The 20,588-nt window shown below is 39.9% G+C and overlaps 1 protein-coding gene across 4 annotated transcripts in view; it reads right to left on the bottom strand.

Annotated features, from left to right (window-relative positions):
* BCAT1 (branched chain amino acid transaminase 1) overlaps window positions 1-20,588 on the bottom strand; it is a 140,138-nt gene that overhangs the window by 71,704 nt on the left and 47,846 nt on the right. For all 4 annotated transcript variants that reach the window (XR_004439986.1, XM_033222673.1, XM_033222672.1 and 1 more), the window contains exons 2-3: window positions 20,466-20,552; window positions 12,098-12,298 (exon numbers count right to left, since the gene is read on the bottom strand). Coding sequence is in view for 3 of the 4 variants with exons in the window: in XM_033222673.1 (XP_033078564.1) it covers window positions 12,098-12,298; window positions 20,466-20,552 (288 nt within the window). In the remaining variant the exon portion in view is untranslated. The remainder of the gene's footprint in view (window positions 1-12,097; window positions 12,299-20,465; window positions 20,553-20,588) is intronic.

Genomic DNA, 20,588 nt, shown 5'->3' with positions numbered 1-20,588 from the left:
CACTGCTGAGTAACACATTTAGGCTTTATTTAAGAGAGCAAGAAGAAAACATCTAGAATCACGCCCCAAAGAGTACCCCCATATCCTTTCATTTAATCTTGTTCATTTGAATGCTGGACAGTAGATAATCCAGATGTGACCAGAGCTGGTTCAGTCCCTAAATCACAGAAATCAGGCAGCTCAAGACCACACTATGTTGGGCCATGTCACCTCCCTCAAACAAAGTGCTGTACTGAACAAACCACTGAGCAGGGATTTGAAAAGACTTCAGTAGATACATACTGATAAATACAGAGAAAAGAGAAAAATCAATAATTTTAATGGGAGAATTTAACACAGGTTCTCTACGTAATTTATAGAACAAACAGGCTAAACCTTAGTAAAGATATGGAAGATATGAACGATAGGAACAACAAACTTCCCTAACTGACACAGAGAGAATTCTTACACAGACCAGCTGTAGAATTCACACATTTTCCAACCACAAGATAAGCCAGAAATCAATACCAAAAACATGACTGGACACCATCCATATTTTGGAAAATAAATCCACGACTAAATAAACCATAGGTCACAGAACAAAAATGGAAATTAGAAAGTAAGTTAAACTGAACGATAACGAAAAGTAAGGCCTTTAAAGATGTATACCCTAAAAACTTACATGAGAAAAAAAGAAATACAAATCATGCATAATTAAAAAGCACAAAATTAGATGTTGTATTTAACTGCAAATATATTATTAGTTTTTTAAATATAACAGGACTAAAGCTTCAGTTAAAAGATAAGTTTGTCAGATTGGACTCAGCTGACAATATCTGAATTAAAAAGACAGAAAAAGATATATCATGCAAACTTGTTTATTATTTATTTATTTATTTATTGAGACAGAGTTTTTCTCTGTCACCCAGGGTGAATGAAGTTCAGTGGCAAGATCTTGGCTCACCGCAACCTCTACCCCCTGGGTTCAAACAATCCTCCCACTTCAGCCTCCAGAGTAGCTGGGACTACAGGCGTGCACCACCATGCCCAAGTTAATTTTTTGTATTTTTTGTAGAGACAAGGTTTTGACATGTTGCCCAGGCTGGTCTCAGCTCCTGGGCTCAAGTGATATGCCTGCCTCGGCCTCCCAAAGTGCTGGGATTACAGGCATGAGCCACTGCACCTGGCCTGCAAACACTTTCTGAAATAAAACTGGCAAGGTTCCATTATTATTTATAAAATAAAAGGCTTTAAAACCAAGAAGCACTACTGAAGATAAAAAAGGCAACTTCAAGGCTGGGTGCGATGGCTCACACCTGTAATCCCAACACTTTGGGAGGCCAAGGCTGTTGGATCACTTGAGGTCAGGAGTTTGAGACCAGCCTGGCCAACATGGTGAAACCCATCTCTCCCAAAAATATAAAAATTAGCCAGGCATGGTAGCGTGTGCCTATAGTCCCAGCTACTTGGGAGGCTGAGCCAGGAGAACTGCTTGAACCCGGGAGGCAGGGATTGCAGTGAGCCGAGATCACGCCACTGCATTCCAGCGTGGCAACAGAGTGGCAACTTCCTAAGGTTCAATTTAAATTTCATAATTTTAAAACTATACATACTTATAGTATTATCAAAAAGATAAAAGACAAGTATTAGTGAGGATGTGGGAACCCTTGTACATTGAGGGTAGTGGTGTAAATTAATACAGTCATTATGGAAAACTTATTGAGATTCTTTCAAAAACTAAAAATAGGGCTGGGTGAAATGGCTCATTCCTGTAATTCCAGAACTTTGGGAGGATGAGTTGGGAGGATGGCTTGAGGTCAGGAATTGGAAGCTGCAGTGAGCTATGATTGCACTACTGCACTCCAACCTAGGTGCAAAAAATTAATTAAACTAAATTAAATTAAAATTAAAATAGAACTACCATATGCTTCAGCAAGCCAACTTCTGGGTATATATCCAAAAGCAGAGGTCCCCAACTTTTTGGCACCAGGGAGTAGTTTTGTGGAAGATAATTTTTCCACAGGGATGAGCGTGGGGAGGTTTGCCAAGTGAAATTATTCTACCCCAGATCATCAGGGATTAGATTCTCATAAAAAGTGCACAACCTAGATCCCTGCAATGCACAGTTCGCCATAGGGTTCATGCTCCTATGAGAACCTAACGCTGCCACTGATCTGAGATGAGATGGAGCTCAGGTGGTAATGCTCACTTGCAGCTGCTCACCTCCTACTGTGCGGTCCAGTTCCTAACAGGCCACACACCACTGCTGGTCCATAGCCCAGGGTTTGGGGACCACATCCAAAGGAATTGAAATCAGTATGAGGTATCTGTACTCTCGTGTTTATTGTAGCATTATTCACAATAGCCAAGATATAGAAGCAACCTGTCCACCAATAGATGAATGGATAAAGAAAATGTGGTATGTATACACAATGGAATGTTATTTAGCTATAAAACAGAAAATTCTGTCATTTACAGTGACATGAGGAACCTGTTGGACATTATGCTAAGTGAAACAAGTCAAGTGCAGAAAGACAAATACTGCACGATCTCACTTATATGTGGACTGAGAAAGCCAAAATGATGGAAGCAGAGAAGTAGAGAGTAGAATGGCGGTTACCAGAGGAGTCTAGGGGTTGGGGAATTGGGAGATGTTGGTCCAAGGGAACAAAATTTCAATTAGACAGGAGGAAAAAGTTTTCAAGACTTACTGGACAGCATGGTGACTATAGTTAATAATAATGTATCATATATTTAAAAACTGCTAAGAGATTAAATTTCAAATGTTCTCATCGCAAGAAATGATAAATATGTGCAGTGATGAGTATGTTAATTAGCTTGATTTAGTCACTCTACAATGTAAACATATATCAAAACACTATATTGTACTCCATAAATAAATACAATTATTTGTCAACTAAAAATTTAATAAAAATTGCATGCACTTAATGACATGGCTTCAAAATACAAGTAAAGATTATGATAATCTCATTCAGTAATATAGATGCAAGATATACAAAAGGCTAATACAACATGATCAAGTTGAATTTATCCCAGAAATGGAGATTGGTTTAACATTTTAAAAACTCAATTAATGTGATTAATTATATTAACAGTTTATAGGGAAAAAAAACTATATGATCATCTCATTAGATGTAGCAAATGCATCTGATAAAATTAAACTAGCTTTTATGATTATTTTAAGTTTCCTATATAACAACTAAAAAACAAAGATAACTTCCCTAAGTGACAAAGGATAGCTATAATAAGCTTGCAATAAACGTTATACTTAATGGTAAAATGTAAAGGCTTTCCTTATCAAATTGGGAACATCACAAATTGCCTACTGCAACCATTTTAAGTATGTACAACCAGTATAAAGCAAGAATAATGAAATTTAAAATATCAGCTTGGAGATGAAAAAATATAACTGTCATAGATCATAAAACATAGATGATACAATTACAGAGATAGAGAGCCCAGAAAATCTGACAGATAATCTTTTGAAATCAACTGTTTAGGCAAGCTGGCCCGATGCAAAATTATATTCCTATGTAATAGCAGCAGTTAGAAAATAAAAACACTATTTACAGTAGAATTAAAAGATAGAATACTTAAGTGGAGAAAAATCTAACAAAAGAAGTGAAAGATCCATAAGGAAAATATAAAACTTTACCAAGTTATTAAAGTAGGAAGCCATTTCAAGCTCATGGATAAAAAGCCTCAATATTATAAAGATGTTGATTTTCCCTAAATTGATTTATGTATTCAATGTAATCCAAATGAAAAAAAAAAAAATCACATTAGGGCATTTTATTTTCTTTAAACAAACTGCATGACAAAAGTTTATCAACTTGATAAGCCAAATCTAAAAATTACATGGAAAGAAAATGACCAAGAATATCCAAGGCGCTCTTGGAGAACAAAGTGGAAGGAACTTTCCTAGCAGGCAAGGCTCATTATAATGACTGAGAGACCAAGACTGTGGCATTTATGCAGACAAGTAAAACAACTGAACACAAACAGAGATCCAGAAGCAAACTCATGTGTACATGACAAAGGTATCATCGTGACATATCAGAGGGGAAAGAACTGCCTTTTTAAATGGTCCTGGGAAAACTGGATATACATAGGTGGAAAAAAAATTGGGCTCCTACTTCATACAAAAATCAACTTCTAGGATTACAGACCTAACTCTGAATGATAACATCAATACTATAGGATGTCTTTATAATATAAGGTCAGGAAAAGAGTCTTTAAAGACACAACAAATTCCAAACATAAGGCAGATTAACAAAACTGCCTTTAATTTAAATGTGTTTCTTGTCATCAAGAAATTATAAAGACAGCAATAAAAAAGTGAACAAAAAACTTGAACAAGTTGGCACTTTAAATAAGAACATATTTAGCAACCCAATAAACATATGAAAAGGCAAGCTGGGAACCATGGCTCACGCCTGCAATTCCAGCACTTTTGGGAGGCTGAAGCGAGAGGACTGCTGGAGTCCAGGAGTTCGAGACCAGCCTGGGCAACATGGTGAGACTTCGTCTCCACAAAAAATTTAAAAATTAGCTGGGCACGGTGGTGCACATCTGTGGTCCCAACAACTAAGGAGGGTGAGGTAGGAGGATCACTTGAGCCCAGGAGGTAAAGGCTGCAGTGAGCTGCACCCCAGTCTGGGTGACACAGCAAGACCTTGTCTCAAAAACATAAATAAATAAAATCTGCCAAATGGCCAAATCTGCATTCATATTCATACTTTGTTCTTTCAAGTAAAAATGGTGCTCGATGAAAAGAGTAGTTCCACTTACAAACTCACGACAATCACATAACTGCTTTTCCTTGAGACAACCATTGTACTTAAGTATGTAAAAGTACTTTATGTGACATTGCTCTTTTATCACACAGAATATTAAAATGACATTTGCTCAAGAGCCAAGATTTAATAAAAATAATAATTGTTACTGTTTCACCAAGAACATATATATATATAAACTTGATGTGCTCCTTAGGTTTATCATCCCAAGAGCAGACACCACTAGTAGGGTACCCAGGTCTAAGTCCAAAGGACAGGCAAAGGTCATCTGCCTGCAGGTGGCATGGCTATCTATGCAGTGTCTGCAAGACCCCTTGGAGCACAGGGCAGAATTGGGATGGGAACAGATATGGAGTGGACCATGTCATCTCTGTCTATATTTAGGTCCCAGGCCCCACAAATGTTAGGGTTGGTCCTTCCTGGATAGATCTTACATAATACTAAGCTCAAACAATAAGGAGTATTCACACGTGCGCAAGCACACACACACATGCGCGCGCACACACAATATAGATTTATTTTTTCATTTACATTAAGTTCAAAAAGAGGCACAACTATAGTGTTAAGAATCCACACACTCCATAAAGGAAAGCAAAGAAAGGTTATCACAAAAGTAAGGATAATGGTTACCAGTAGAAAGATACAGAGTTTGTGATCTGAATGGGACACACGAGGGCTTCTGTGTGTTCAACTGTTCTATTTCTTTATCTGGATGGCAACTATGAGCATTCATTTATTAGTACACATTCAATAGTACATGCATGTCTTATCCATTTTTTAAATTTATGCTTTATTTCACTAAATATTTATTTAAACCTGAAAATGAAGTGCCTATTATCAACTTTTCATTTCCTTTAATCCACGTTCCCTACTCACAGTTCACGTCTCTCCCCCACTACTTGAAACCTTCACAATTATCACTATTTGAAACCTTGAGATATTAAAAATTACTTTCAGATATTAACAGAAACCACACGTAGCTGCAGCTCTCAAAATAAAATGGATTCTAGACTCAATAGGTCCGATGATTGGAGGAGAAACATGTTCAAGGATATTACTCCTACTCAATTTTACATTTAAAAAATGAAACTACTATTGAACTTAAAAGTCAGGTTGACATTGAATCATGTGAAGCCTGAAACATAAATGGAATAGATGTTTCACCACAGTATTTGGAAAGAAACTCTTTGAAATAAAATCCCTGCCTAAGTTTCCACGTGGGGGTTAAAAAAAAACAAGATAGAAAACAGGCCAGGCATGGTGGCTCACGCCTGTAATCTCAGCACTGAGGCAGGCAGATCACTTGAGGTCAGAAGTTTGAGACTAGCCTGGCCAACATGATGAAACCCTGTCTCTACTAAAAATACAAAAATTAGCCAGGTGTGGTGGTGCGCACCTGTAATCCCAGCTACTTGGGAGGCTGAGGGAGGAGAATCTCTTGAAGCCAGGAGGTGGAAGTTGCAGTGAGTTGAGATCAGGCCACTGCACTCCAGCCAGGGCAACAGAGCAAGACCTTGTCTCAGAAAAAAAAGAAAGAAAGAAAACAATTATTTGAGAGCAAGGTCATGGCTGGTTTGCTTGCCATCCTATTCCGGGCACCCTGCACAGTCCTGGGCACATAGTAGCCACTCAACATTTATTAAACAGGTAAACAGGGAATGAAATGAATGTGATTGGTGAGAAAATCCAGGGACCCTAAAGTTCTCTCCACAAGGCAATCACACTTCCTAGATTCCTATGACACTATAATAATGATGATACAGGAGTTAAGAAGAAATCACCTGGCCGGGCGCGGTGGCTCAAGCCTGTAATCCCAGCACTTTGGGAGGCCGAGACGGGCGGATCACGAGGTCAGGAGATCGAGACCATCCTGGCTAACACGGTGAAACCCTGTCTCTACTAAAAAATACAAAAAAAAAAAAAAAACTAGCCGGGCGAGGTGGCGGGCGCCTGTAGTCCCAGCTACTCGGAGGCTGAGGCAGGAGAATGGCATAAACCCGGGAGGCGGAGCTTGCAGTGAGCTGAGAACCGGCCACTGCACTCCAGCCCGGGCGACAGAAATCACCTGCAGATAGTGAGGGTACGAGAGTCCTCAGTACGGTTTTTGTTTTAATGAAAAGCAGACCCTTTCCAATGAAGAGCAGCCTGTAAAATAGAGCTGCAGACATAGATACCCACAGTTGTGTCAATCATGTTCAAGATGGTGGCTCCATCTTCCCTTCTCTTTGTCAGCCACCTGTACAGTAAGGAGCTGACAAGATGGCACCAATCAACTGGAAAGCCCATTTGCATAAAAAGATTAGGGTGGGGCAACCAGACTTCCCAGTGCACTATGTAAACGTCATACCTCATCAAACCAATCTGTTAGCCCTGAGTAAATCAGACACTTCCTCCTCAAACCTGACTATAAAATACAGCTCATCCAAAGCTGGATGGTCTTTTCCAGTCGAAGATCCCTCTCTCTCTACAGAGAGAGCTGTTTCTCTTTCTCTTCTGCCTATTAAACTTCCACTCTTAAACTTCTCGTGTGAGTCTTTGTCCTAAATTTTCCTGGCATGAAATGACGAACCCCAAGGTATATAACCTAGACAACGCAGTCACTTCAATATCTGGCCTGTGAAATCCTAGAACCCAATCTGGCACTCAGAGGAAAACAATATATCCACTATCTCCCCATTTATCACTGATGTATCTCGCAGACTGTATTTTCCATGAAATAGCCATACAATGTTTCCAGTCCCCCATGGTCTTCCAGAACCCTGACCTTCCTCATCAAGAAGTGGAGTGCTTTTTTCCTCCTTTTGAACTTGGACAGCCCTTTGTAACCATCATGACTGATAAGAGTAAGGCAGAAATAATACTGTGTGATTGACAGTTCCTGGCTGGTAACTCCCACAGCCCTTGTTACAGTCTTTTGTTATAATGCTGGGTGTGTTAGGTCTCAGGGGCAGGAAGCAGAATCTCTCTGACCTCCTGTCCTTCTTTCTGACTGTGAGTCTTAAGATCCTCTCCAAAGGCGCTGGGTGGCTCATGCCTGTTGTCCCAGCACTTTGGGAGGCAGAGGTGGAAGCCTCACTTGGGCCCAGGAATTCAATACCACCCAAGGCAACATAGCAAGACCCAATCTTATATTTTAAAAATAATGAAATAAAATAAAAAACCCTCTCCAGTGAGGGTCCTGCCTCACACCCCAGGGGAATGAATATTGACATTAAGCTTCCATAAAAACCCAAAAGAATGAGTTCAGTGAGCTTCCGGATAGTGGAACATATGGAGGTTCCTAGAGGGTGGCACACCCAGGGAGGGCATGGAAGCCCTGCACTGCGTCTCCCAATACCTCGCCCTACACATCGCTTCATCTGTACACTTTGCAATATCCTTTATAATAAACCACTAAACCTAAGTGTGTCCCTGAGTTTTGTGAGCCACTCCAGTAAATTAATCAAACCAGAAGAGGGGGTCATGGGAACTCCAACTTGACACCAGTCAGTCAGACATTCCAGAGGCCAGGACTTGTGACTGCTGTCTGGGCCGGGTGGGGGTGGTTAGGGTCTTGGGGAATGAGCCCCCAACCCACGGGATCTGGCGCTATTTCCAGGTGCATAATGTCAAAGGCATTTGGACCAGAGCGACTCCATCCTGATTAGGGGCTGGGTAAAACAAGGTTGAAACCTATTGGGCTGCATTCTCAGGAGGTTAGTATTCTAGATCACAGGATGAGATAGGAGGTTGGCACAAGATACAGGTCACAAAGACCCCACTGATAAAACAGGATGTGGTAAAGAAGCTAGCCAAAACCTGCCAAATCCCATATGACAATGCAAGTGATCTCTGGCCATCCTCGCTGCTCATTATAAGCTAATTATAATGCATTAGCATGCTAACAGACACTCCTACCAGTGTAATGACAATTTACAGAGGCCATGGCAATGATGGGAAGTTAACCTACAAGGTCTAAAAAGGGGAGGAACCCTCAGTTCCAGAATAGCCCATACCTTTTCTGGAAAATTTATGAATAATCTACCCCTTCTTTAGCAAATGATCAAGAAATAACCATTAAAATAGCCAACCAGCCACCGTCAGAGCTACTCTGTCTATGGAGTAGCCATTCTTTTTTTCCTTTACTTTCTTAATAAATTTTCTTTTACTTTATGGACTCGCCCTGAATTCTTTCTTGTGCAACATCCAGGAACCTTCTCTTGGGGTCTGGATTGGGACCCTGTTCTTGTAACAACAGTGTGGGAATTGAATTGGAGGACACCCAGCTGGGGTTCACTGCTCGGTGGTGGGGAGAAATCCCCACATCTTTGGTCACAGAAGTCTCCTATGTTGACTACTGTTGTGGTGGTTTGAGAGTAGAGGGAAAACTCCGTTGGACCATTTTTCCTGAAAGAGTAATTTTGAGGCTAGAGTGTAAACAGCAATAGAGCTTCCATCTGGGCTCAGTCAGCTGAGACATATGGATTTTGGGCCCTAGGTCAGCACATAAGAAGGCTGCCTACTCTGTGACCACCATGCTGAGGAGACCACATGGAGAACAAATAATGCCAGAAGAGCCTTCAACTCCTTGAGTTTTGCAGCCCAGATGGCAATGAAAGTGACCTCTGGTCATCCTCACTGTTCATTATACACAAATTATGAGACACTATCACCAGTGCTATATGAGTTAGGAAGCCTGTGAGCTGACTCTAACCCCAGCCAGTGACAGCAACCATGTGACAGACCCCAAGCCAAAACCACTTAGCCATCTTGGTCAACCCCAGAAACATGAAAAATAATTTAAAAATGATGCTTGTAATTTTAAGCTATTAATTTTGTTACATGGTGGTAACTACGTAATATACAATCCAGTTATTAATACAAAACATTTATTATACTTGTAAGCAGAAGACTAATAATAAAAGATTTTGGTTTTTAACAAAGGATAATAGTAATTTGAGAGTTTTTTTTAAAACTACCCTAATTACAAAAATCTAAATTGGCAAAACTAATCAAAGTAGAATGAATTCCAACTCATCTAAACAGATGGCCAAAGAGGAGGGATTTTTTTTTGTTTGTTTGTTTGTTTGTTTGTTTTAACAGAGTCAGAGTCTCACCATGTTGCAGCCCAGTAGGTCTCAGCCATTTTTTACCCAGCCCCTATTCAGGATGGAGGCCCTCTGGTTTGAACAACTCTGACATTATCTACGTGGAAATAGCACCAGATCTAGTGCATCGAGGGCTCATTTCCCAAGAACCCCATCTCCCCGAAACTGCTGAAGTTGCAGGTATGAACCACCCCACCCAGTCTTCAAAGAGTTTTCAAAAACCAGTGACCACCAAAATCTTTTTTAACTTCCAGAAATGACATTAAATCACTTCTCATTTACTTCCCATAGGCCAGCAATGCCCAAAATGTGGTTCCTGGAGGGACAAAATTAACGTGACCTGAAAACGTGTTAGAAATGAGAAACTCTGGAGGTGTAGCCAGGTGATTCTGATGCATATTAAGTGTGAGAACCAGTGACTTGGGCTTGGGCATATTCTTTCTTTCAAATTTAAAACCACATCGACAGGTGCAGTGGCTCATGGCTGTAATCCCAGCACTTGAAGAAGCCAAGGCAAGAGGACCGCTTGAGCCCAGGAGTTTGAGACCAGTCTGGGCAACACAGCAAAACCCAGTCTCAACAAAATATATAAAAATTAGCCAGACATGGTGACATGTGTCTGTGGTCCCAGCTACTCAGGAGGCTGAGGTAGAAGGATCACTTGAGCCCAAGAGGTTGAGGCTGCAGTGAGCCATGATCGTGCCACTGCACTCCAGCCTGGGTGACAGAGGGAGGGAGGGAGGGAGGGAGGGAGGGAGGAAGGAAGGAAGGAGGGAAGGAAGGAAGGAAGGAAGGAAGGAAGGAAGAAAGAAATGCACTTTATTTCACTTGTTCTTTATTATACCTTATGACATGGTGAAGGCTTGTGGGAAATAATGAAAGAACTCATTCAAATTGACCTAAGAGGAAGAGATGGGAACAGAAACTTAGATTCCTAAATTCAACATTTTGTGGATATATATGGACTGTGAATACCTTTCCAAAATTATATGAATTTATAATTTTGAAGGAGTTAATTGCAAAAGCATCCTAGTAATTTTGGTGTATACATTTAGGGGTTATATAACAGAAAGAAGCTTCTCATTGGAACCTCAGCTCCACCCTTAATGCTGTGTAATATTAGTCAAGAAGCAACTTTTCTGAGCCTCCTTTTATAATGGATGAGACCACTGCTTCAAGGGTTAATTATTATTGCTAACAACTGGGCTCTCACTATGTGCCAGACATGACTGTACATGCTTAAATTACTTTATTTTATACTTATGAGATCACTATAAGATAGGTATTATAACTACCCCAATTTTATAGATAAAGAAATTAAAGCACGAATGATTAAATTCCCCAAGTCATAAAGGTTCCTGCGGAGCAAACTGAGACTGAATTTGAGCCCAAGAAGTCTGACTTCAGAATCTGAATGCTTAATCACATGCCTTCTCACTGAAGGTAATTAAATGAGATGATTCTATACGGAACATAATACAGAATGTATTACAGGAATTCAATAAACAAAAGTCATTATTTTATCATTATATCTATTAATATTTTACTATTACCATATTTTAATACTTAATAGGAAGACTATTATTATTTCCAGCACCCCTATTATTCTGGGAAAGATGTCCAAATCATTGAAAAGTAAAATACAATGAGAATCAAGACAATGGGAAGTATACTGTGCATCTGATTAACTGTGTGTCCTGAAAAGGACCAGGGAAAGAATTCTCTAAACATTTTATGCTTATAATTATTTCAATTCATGCCTGAAGGAGGACATTTAATTACATGTTCCTTAACATGCATAACTAGACATTATTGCTGGTCATGAAAACATGGAGTGAACATTAAAATCTAATCATAATATTGTTCTCAATGACTCTTTCTCAGTTATTAGAAGATCTAAGAAGAGAGGTGACTTATTAAAATATCAACAGTGCTGGCTTTTTAATTGCCAATTTTCCCACCAGTTGTCCTTTCTGTTTGCTCTAAATAATTTTTTATTGACATCACAGAAAATACAAGATTATCTGAAAAATTAGCTGCTAAGATTTATCTTCAATCCAACTGTCTACAGGAAAATTTTTAAAGACATTTTCGGTTTTCTCTGGTAAATATGATAAAGCCCACACTGCCCAAGAGCTATTTTAGCAGGAGAAGCTATTTAGTACCCACAGTGAAGTGCAAGAATGTCACTCTCTTTAATTCCCATGGACTTACTTCCACTGCATAGTGCAAAGCTGATGAGCCAGGGTGCAACGACAGGTTCTGAAGAGGCTTGATATGAGGTTTCTCCCATCCAAACTCTGAGGACCACTCCACCACCAGCATGTGATCCGTGAACACAGTTCCAAAAACCAGATTATTGGGGTCTGGTTTTTCCTTTAAAATGGTAGCTGGTGTGACTATTAGGTCTTTAGCCTGAGGAAGAAAAATCATCACTATTTAAAGAAAAGTTACTGAGCATTCGCTGGCTAGATGACACAGAGGGCAAAAAGGGAAATCAATTGACTTTTAAATGTTGGCAGCTAACACAGAAATGTAACACTCTGAGCTGAACAAATCATGCCTGCATTCAGAATTCGGCCAGTTATTCATAATCTCTGCAATGTACACTGCCTAATAGAATATCAGAACCAAATTTCAGTGATACATAGTAGAGGGACAAAATAGCAGATTGGGTAAGATGATACAAAAAAAGAATACAACCCTTTTTCACTCTCATCATAGGACTCATGTTGAGTATTTGGAAAAGAAGAAAGAGATGTGTTCCCTAATAAAAAATGGCAACACTCACAATGATTTGTTAAACTAAAATGAGTGTCATTAAGTACTGAACTGCTACTTAGCAATGGTTACACTCCAACTGCCCCCAAAGAATTGCTGGCATAAGCCTTCAAAATCCTCTGGGTGCACTGGAGAAGCAATGAGTGAAGTGAAGCAAATGTTTTCCTCTTTGAAAACAGGAAAGTTGAGAATGAACAGTAAGATAGAAATCCTCTGTTCTGTGTGGAGGAAACAGTGAACAAAGGAACTCTTATTTAAACAAAGATAAATCAGAGTAATAGGAAACAACTCCCCACAAGCAGCATCTCACCAGCTCCCCACACAGCCAGTTTGCCCACTGCAAATGGCCAAACATTAAGTATACAAATTGCATGCGATACCACCACTAACTTTATAGCAGCTGTGGAATGCTAACAAAAACACAGGAGACCAGCACTTCGGGAAGCCGAGGCACGCGGATCACAAGCTCAGGAGATTGAGACCATCCTGGCTAACACGGTGAAACCCGTCTCTACTAAAAATACAAGAAATTAGCCAGGCATGGTGGTATGCACCTGTAGTTCCAGCTACTCGGGAGGCTGAGGCAGGAGAATCGCTTGAACCCGGGATGTGGAGGTTGCAGTGAGTCAAGATCGTGCCACTGCATTCCCGTCTGGGTGACAGAGCAAGACTCCGTCTAAAAAAAAAAAAAAAAGAAAGAAAGAAAGAAAAGAAAAGAAAAAAGAAAAAAAAGAAACACAAGGGAAGGAACTTTTTGATCAGTTAAAAAAAAAAACAGGGGCAAGTTCAACCTGCAACAAGTTGTGATGGGATGTCAAACTCCATCTCTTTGAATATACAAAAATAGTCATTTCCCTCCCAAATTAAATACAGACCTTCACTTTACATCATCAGCTCTTATCATTATTTTAAAAATGATCTAATTCTGTTTAATTCACTGCCTTGCAGCTACCTGAGTCATTTGATATATTATGAATGATAGTAAATTATATTTTTAGAATAGGATTCAGGCTGAAAACATATTCTAAAACAACCAGAAAGCTCATATTACAATGACACAAAAGGCATTAAGGACAGAATATTACTGTACTGTTCAAGCTAGTCTACTAATGCTACTTTGTAATATGCCAATAAAATTTTCAATAGTTTCAATAAAAACTTTTCAAAAAAGTTTCAATAAAAAATTGACTTTGTTCTACCATTATTATTACCATTGTATATTTTTTTTAGAGACAGGGACTCACTATATTGCCCATGCTGGTCTTGAACTCCTGCGCTCAAGCAATCCGCCTGCCGTGAACTCCCAAAGTGCTAAGATTACAGGCGTTAGCCACTGTGCCCAGCCTGTTTTACCACTATTTAATTCAAGTAAAAATGTTAAGACTCTTCACTGAGTATAATAAGTTTACTTAAAGAAATATATTCCAGCTAAATTATTTTTATCTTTGAATCCCTTTTCTCTCCTGTTATCCTCCGGACTAGGTAGGGGGTCAGGCAGACTTTACTTGCAGATCAAATGCAACCAGCTGGCCTGTTTGGGAATTAAAATGTTATTAGAACATAGTCATACCATTCTTGTATCTTCAATGGCGGCACAGCCAACTAGTTGTAATAGAAACCTGATGGCCCTCAAGCCTAAAATATTTATCATCTAGCCATTTAAGAAAGTTTAGCAGGCCAGGAGCAGTGGCTCACCCTGTAAATCCAACACTTTGGGAGGCCGAGGCGGGTGGATCACCAAAGGTCAGGAGTTCAAGATCAGCCTGGCAAACACAGCGAAACCCTGTCTCTACTAAACATACAAAAATCAGCTGGGTGTGTGGTGGGCGCTTGTAATCCCAGCTACTTGGGAGACTGAGGCAGGAGAATTGCTTGAACCTGGCAGGCAGAGGTTGCAGTCAGCAGAGACGCGCGTGCCAATGCACTCCAGTGTGGGCAATAAGAGTGAAACTCCATCTCAAAAAAAAAAGAAAGAAAGTTTAGCGACCCCGATTCTGGACTATTCAGACAAGAAGTCTGGCTAGAGTATTCACAGTTGAATTCCAAAGCTAACACAGTGCCTACCACACAGAATAGCAAAGGATTTCTTAAATACTGAAGATGTCTGCCTGCTTTCAGATACACTCACAGAAGATGTCCAGGATTTAAAGAGAGTGAAATTCTAACACAAATTTTTTATTACATGAATAGTTTCACAGTATTCTTGGGCAATAAACATCTGATTTGCCTTAGTTAGCTTTCATCAGTGAATAGGGAGGACCCTGGGCTAAGAAACATTTGGAGCCATATCAATACAGTAAGACAAACTTAATGCAAATTTTCTTCTACTGAGACTACTTAGTAAAAGGGGAGGGGTAGTAAAACACAAAACAAAAACAGAAAGATGAGAGTGGGTGACAAGAACGATTATGGTCCAGCATACATAATTTTCAGTTTTCTGAGACATCTCCTTAAAATACCCACAGGACCGACAATAATGCACTATTCCAGAGAGATCAAATTACTGGCAAAGCAGTGATAGAATAAGATCATTTTTAACCTCAAATAAGTGTTCTTATAATTAGAACTTCATAATATCAGTTAAATTTCCGACAATTAAAGATAAATTATTACATTACTAGGTATGAGTTATATTTCAGTAAACTGCTACATTCTTTCATAAGACACATTATTTCTTAATGATATGAATAGCACCCTCTAACTTTCTGATTTGTACCTAAGCACGGCCCTATATCCAGTTTTGTTTTGTTTCGTTTTGTTTTTTTTTTTTTAGATGGAGTCTCACTCTGTCACCCAGGCTGGAGGGCAGTGATGTGATCTGGACTCACGGCAACCTCTGCCTCCCAGGTTCAAGTGATTGTCCTGCTTCAGCCTCCCAAGTAGCTGGGACTACAGGCATATGCCACCACACTCCGCTAATTTTTGTATTTTGGGTAGAGACGGGGTTTCAGGCCGGGCGCGGTGGCTCAAGCCTGTAATCCCAGCACTTTGGGAGGCCGAGGCGGGTGGATCACGAGGTCAGGAGATCGAGACCATCCTGGCTAACATGGTGAAACCCCGTCTCTATTAAAAAAAAATACAAAAAACTAGCCGGGCGAGGTGGCGGGCGCCTGTAGTCCCAGCTACTCAGGAGGCTGAGGCAGGAGAATGGCGTAAACCCGGGAGGTGGAGCTTGCAGTGAGCTGAGATCCGGCCACTGCACTCCATCCTGGGCGACAGAGCGAGACTCCGTCTCAAAAAAAAAAAAAAAAAGACGGGGTTCACCATGTTGGCCAGGCTGGTCTCAAACTCCTGACCTCAGGTGATCCACCCATCTTGGCTTCCAAAAGTGCTGGGATTACAGGTGTGAGCTACCGCGCCCAGCCTATATCTAGTTTTTCAAAGTAATATACAATTAGGTGGCTTCAAAATCTCATCATGAACTTCCCTCTATTTGAAAAAAAATTTTCTGCAACTCTGGAAACTAAAAATAACAACTTTTAACCCGAGCTCAAAGAGAAATTACCTAGGAATACTAAATTACTAGGTGATAGAGTTGAATAAAGTTCAAATGCAAACAAGCAATATTAGCTGAAGATGTGCGACTCGTTTGGGGCAGATATGAAATGTAGTTTTAAGGGAACGATTCCTTTCCTAAAGGAAACAAATTTTATAAACAATTTTTATCCGTGTTCTTTAAAAACTATTTCCTTTTTCTAGATTTCCTTTCCAAAGATACATAAAAATATTTTGTCAAATGATACTTTCTTCTGCATAATTAATCTGTCTCTTTCCCATGCTCCACATTCCCTGATGACATCGAAGTCGGGATGTTTCACATCATATGTTTGTGGAAGAATCTGGAATGCCACAATAACTGATTGTGAAATGGCAAGAAATAAGGACAAAAACAGGGCATATAAAAAACCACTTCCTAATTCAAAGTTTGCAGTTGGGTAATCATTTGTTCTGAAATAGGGAGGCTCTGGACAGGGAAGTGTAAATTTGTTGAAAGCACCTGAGAACTGTTTCAGCCAGGGTTCAGTCAACACTTTTTTTTTTTTTGGCTCTGTTGCCCAGGCTGGAGTACAGTGGTGCAATCTCAGCTCACTGCAACCTCCACCTCCCTGGTTCAAGCAATTCTCATGCCTCTGCCTCCCAAGTAGCTGGAATTACAGGCATGTGTCACCACACCTGGCTAATTTTTGTAGCTTTAGTAGAGACGGGGTTTCACCATGTTGGCCAGATTGGTCTCAAACTCCTGACCTCAAATGATCCACCCTCCTCAGCCTCCCAAAGTGCTGGGATTACAGGGGTGAGTCACCACGCCCGACCTGTCCACACCTTTTGCTCACCATCGTATAGCATATTTGCTCTTCTCTTCATTGGCCACACTTTTCAAAAATCAAGTCTGCATTACAACTGTATCAGACATTTAATAACTTTATTCTAGGTTCCTATGCATTATTCTTACTCCATTTGGAAAGCCTTAAAGCCTTAGGCACCATGCTCATCTTTCAGAGATATTCTTTTAAAATCTAATAAAGATGATCATGAAGAGAACTACAGATTTGCAGTGTTGCATTCTGTGGAGATATGTGAAGCTGAAGGAACTGGAAGAAATAGATGGCTGACCTCTTTCAAAGGAGGAGGATCCTAGAGTCCACAGAAAGATTTACCAGGATGTGTAACAACGTATCCCATTGCTAGGCCCTGCTGCAAACCTGCATCCTCATTGTAATATAACTGCATCATAACTGGGGAGGGGAGAAGCAATATGAAAACTACCCAAGAGAGAACCAAAAGGCAATATGAAATGTTATAAATGATGTAGATTAACAGAAAGGTAGAAAAATCTGTCAAAAGCAACCACAGTTAGAATGGCTATTATTAGAAAGACAAAAAATAGCAGATGCTGATGAGGATGCAGAGAAAAGAGAACTCTTATACACTGTTGGTAAGAATGTAAATCAGTATATCTACTATGGAAAACGGTATGAAGTTTTCCAAAAAGAAAAAAACTAAAAGTAGAATGACCATATGAACCAACAATCCTACTACTGGACATTTTCCAAAGGAAAGGAGATCAGTATACCAAAGGGATATCTGCACTCCCATGTTTATTACAGCACTATTCACAATAGTCAAGATGTGGAATCAACTTAAGTGTCCGTCAACGAACAAATAAAATGTGGTGCATATACACAATGGAATACTATTCAGCCATTTAAAAAAGAGTAAAATTGTGTCATTTGTAGCAATGTGGATGGAACTGGAAGTCATTATGGTAAGTTAAATAAGCCAAACACGGAAAAAAAAAAAAAAAACAGAAAAACAAATATTGCATGTTCTCACTCATACGTGAGAAGTAAAAAAAAGTTGATCTCATAGAGGTAGAGAGTATTAATAGAATGATAGATATCAGAAGATGGCGGGGTGGGAAGGGTGTAGGTGGAGGGAGAGAGGTTGGTCAGTGAGTACAAACATGCAGTTAGACACAAGCAATAAATTCTACTGTTCACAGCAGAGTAGGGTGATTACAGTTAACGACAATGTAGGCTCTCTCTATATATGTATATATGTGTGTGTGTGTGTGTGTGTGTGTGTGTGTGTATATATTTTTTTGAGACAGAGTCTCGTTCTGTCACCCAGGTTGGAGTGCAGTGGCGTGATCTTGGTTCACTGCAACCTCTGCTTCCCAGACTCAAGCGATTCTCCTGCCTCAGCCTCCTGAGTAGCTGGGATGACAGATGCGCACCACCACATCTGGCTAATTTTGCATTTTTAGTAGAGACGGGGCTTTGCCATGTTAGTCAGGCTGGTCTCAAACTCCTGACATCAAGTGATCCACCCGCCTTGGCCTCCCAAAGTGCTGGTATTACAGGGGTGTGCCACAGCGCCCGGCTTTACGTATTTTTAAATAGCTGGAAGAGAGAACTTGAAATGTTCCCAACACATAGGAATGCTAAATACTCAAGGTGATGGACACCACAAAGACCCTGACTTGATCATTACACAGTGTATGCATATAATAAACTATCACAGGCAGCCCATAAATATGTACACATATTATGTATCAATCCAAAAAAAGAGAAAAGTATATCAAAAACCAAGATGGTCTATAAAATCTACCATTTTTCTTCCCTAAATTATCACTATCATTTTTACACATGCCTTATTACATATGTGCTGTGAATACATCCACCATAACTCATGTTTTGATGTGTAAATACATGAGTGTCAACAGGCAATTCCCCTAACTAAAACCTAATATACAGAAATCTAAATTAACAAATAAAAACATTATTTATGGCCAGGCCTGGTGGCTTATGCCTGTAACCCAGCATTTTGGGAGGCTGAGGTGGAAAGACTGTATAAGCCCAGGAGTTGGAGACCAGTCTGGGCAACACAGGGAGATCTCATCTCTACAAAAAATGACAAAATTAGTTGGGCCTGCTGGCATGCAAGCCTATAGTCTCAGGTACTTGAGAGGCTGGAAGGATCACTTGAGTCTGAGAGATCAAGGCCGAAAGCGATCCCTAATTGATGGTGCCACTGCACTCCAGTCTGGGCAACAGAACAAGACTCTGTCTCAAAAAAAAAAAGAAAAAGAAAGAAAATGATTATTTACATTTGAGTTGATATTTTTCTTTGCAAAGAATTCTTCAGGTGGGGCTTGGTGGCTCATGCCTGTAATCCCAGCACTTTGGGAGGTTGAGGCAGATGGATTGCATGAGGCCAGGAGTTCGAGACCAGCCTGGCTAACATGGTAAAACCCCATCTCTACTAAAAATACAAAATTAGCCAGGTGTGATGGCACATGCCTGTAATCTCAGCTACTCAGGAGGCTGAGGCAGGAGAATCACTTGAATCTGGGAGGCAGAGATTGCAGTGAGCCGAGATCGTGCCACTGCACTCCAGCCTGGGTGACAGAGTGAGACCCTGTCTCAAAAAAACAGAAAAGAAATTGCAATATTCTAATTTTGCTTTTTAAAATATCCTTGCTAAGATGACAGCAAGAGAAGAAAAAAAGAAAAATAAAATAAAAATTCCTTGCAAGTAGAGACCTAATCTTGAATTCACTTTTGGATGTCCAATGCATGGCACAGTCTCTAGCACACTGTGAGAGAGCTGAATGTGTGAGAAATTGATGAGTCAAGTTTCCTTCCCTCTCTGAACCGCCAGGATGTGAGATCATTAGGACACTCTGTGCTATGGATGACAATTGACAGTGACTCAAACAGGCAGAAGAGCAGCACTAGGCATAAAAAGAAGTTAAAACCTCCACGAGGAGGGAGGATAGGAGATAATGACTCATAGAAAAAATAATATATCTTACATTGTACAATTTTCAATGTGCTTTATTTGTTTCTCACTATTTGAAGTATGAGCTATTTACTATATAAACCCCACAATTCAGATAGAAAAGAAGAAAATGCAACACTTTCACTGTAGAGTGTTATGTGCTGCTGAAAGAGAAAAATCACAGTTTAACTTTTTCTACCAGTAGAGTGAAGGGTTGTACTTAGTATGGAATCAGATAAACATCTAGGTTAATATTTACGAATTGACTACTTTTCAAGAAAAATGTATGACTTAAAATAAAATCAGCAATCAGCTGCTAGATAATTTTTGTTGTGATGAATGTACTGTCACTCTCTAAATGGCTTTTCTTCCTCTAAGAGAGGAATTTTAAATGTCTGGCAACACAACCTAGGAACTGGGTAACCCACACAGTGAAAATTTCCCCAAATCTCAACAAGAAATGGATTTATTCAGTTGAATGTTGCTTTAGACACTTAGCCCCTAGCAAGCAACTTACCTTAAAAGTCCCCACCACCTCTTTTGATCCTCCTTCTCCGGTACCTTCTCTGATGCTTGCTTCTGCGGAGCATCCGTTACTGCAATCCTGAAAGAAGAATCAAACCACCATTAAGTAAATGCA

The sequence above is a fragment of the Trachypithecus francoisi genome, unplaced genomic scaffold, assembly GCF_009764315.1.
Source record: "Trachypithecus francoisi isolate TF-2019V2 unplaced genomic scaffold, Tfra_2.0 Lachesis_group11, whole genome shotgun sequence".
Lineage (NCBI taxonomy): Eukaryota > Metazoa > Chordata > Mammalia > Primates > Cercopithecidae > Trachypithecus > Trachypithecus francoisi.
The sequence above is the reverse complement of the archived record's forward strand: the minus strand, read 5'-3'. Positions and strand labels throughout refer to the sequence as shown.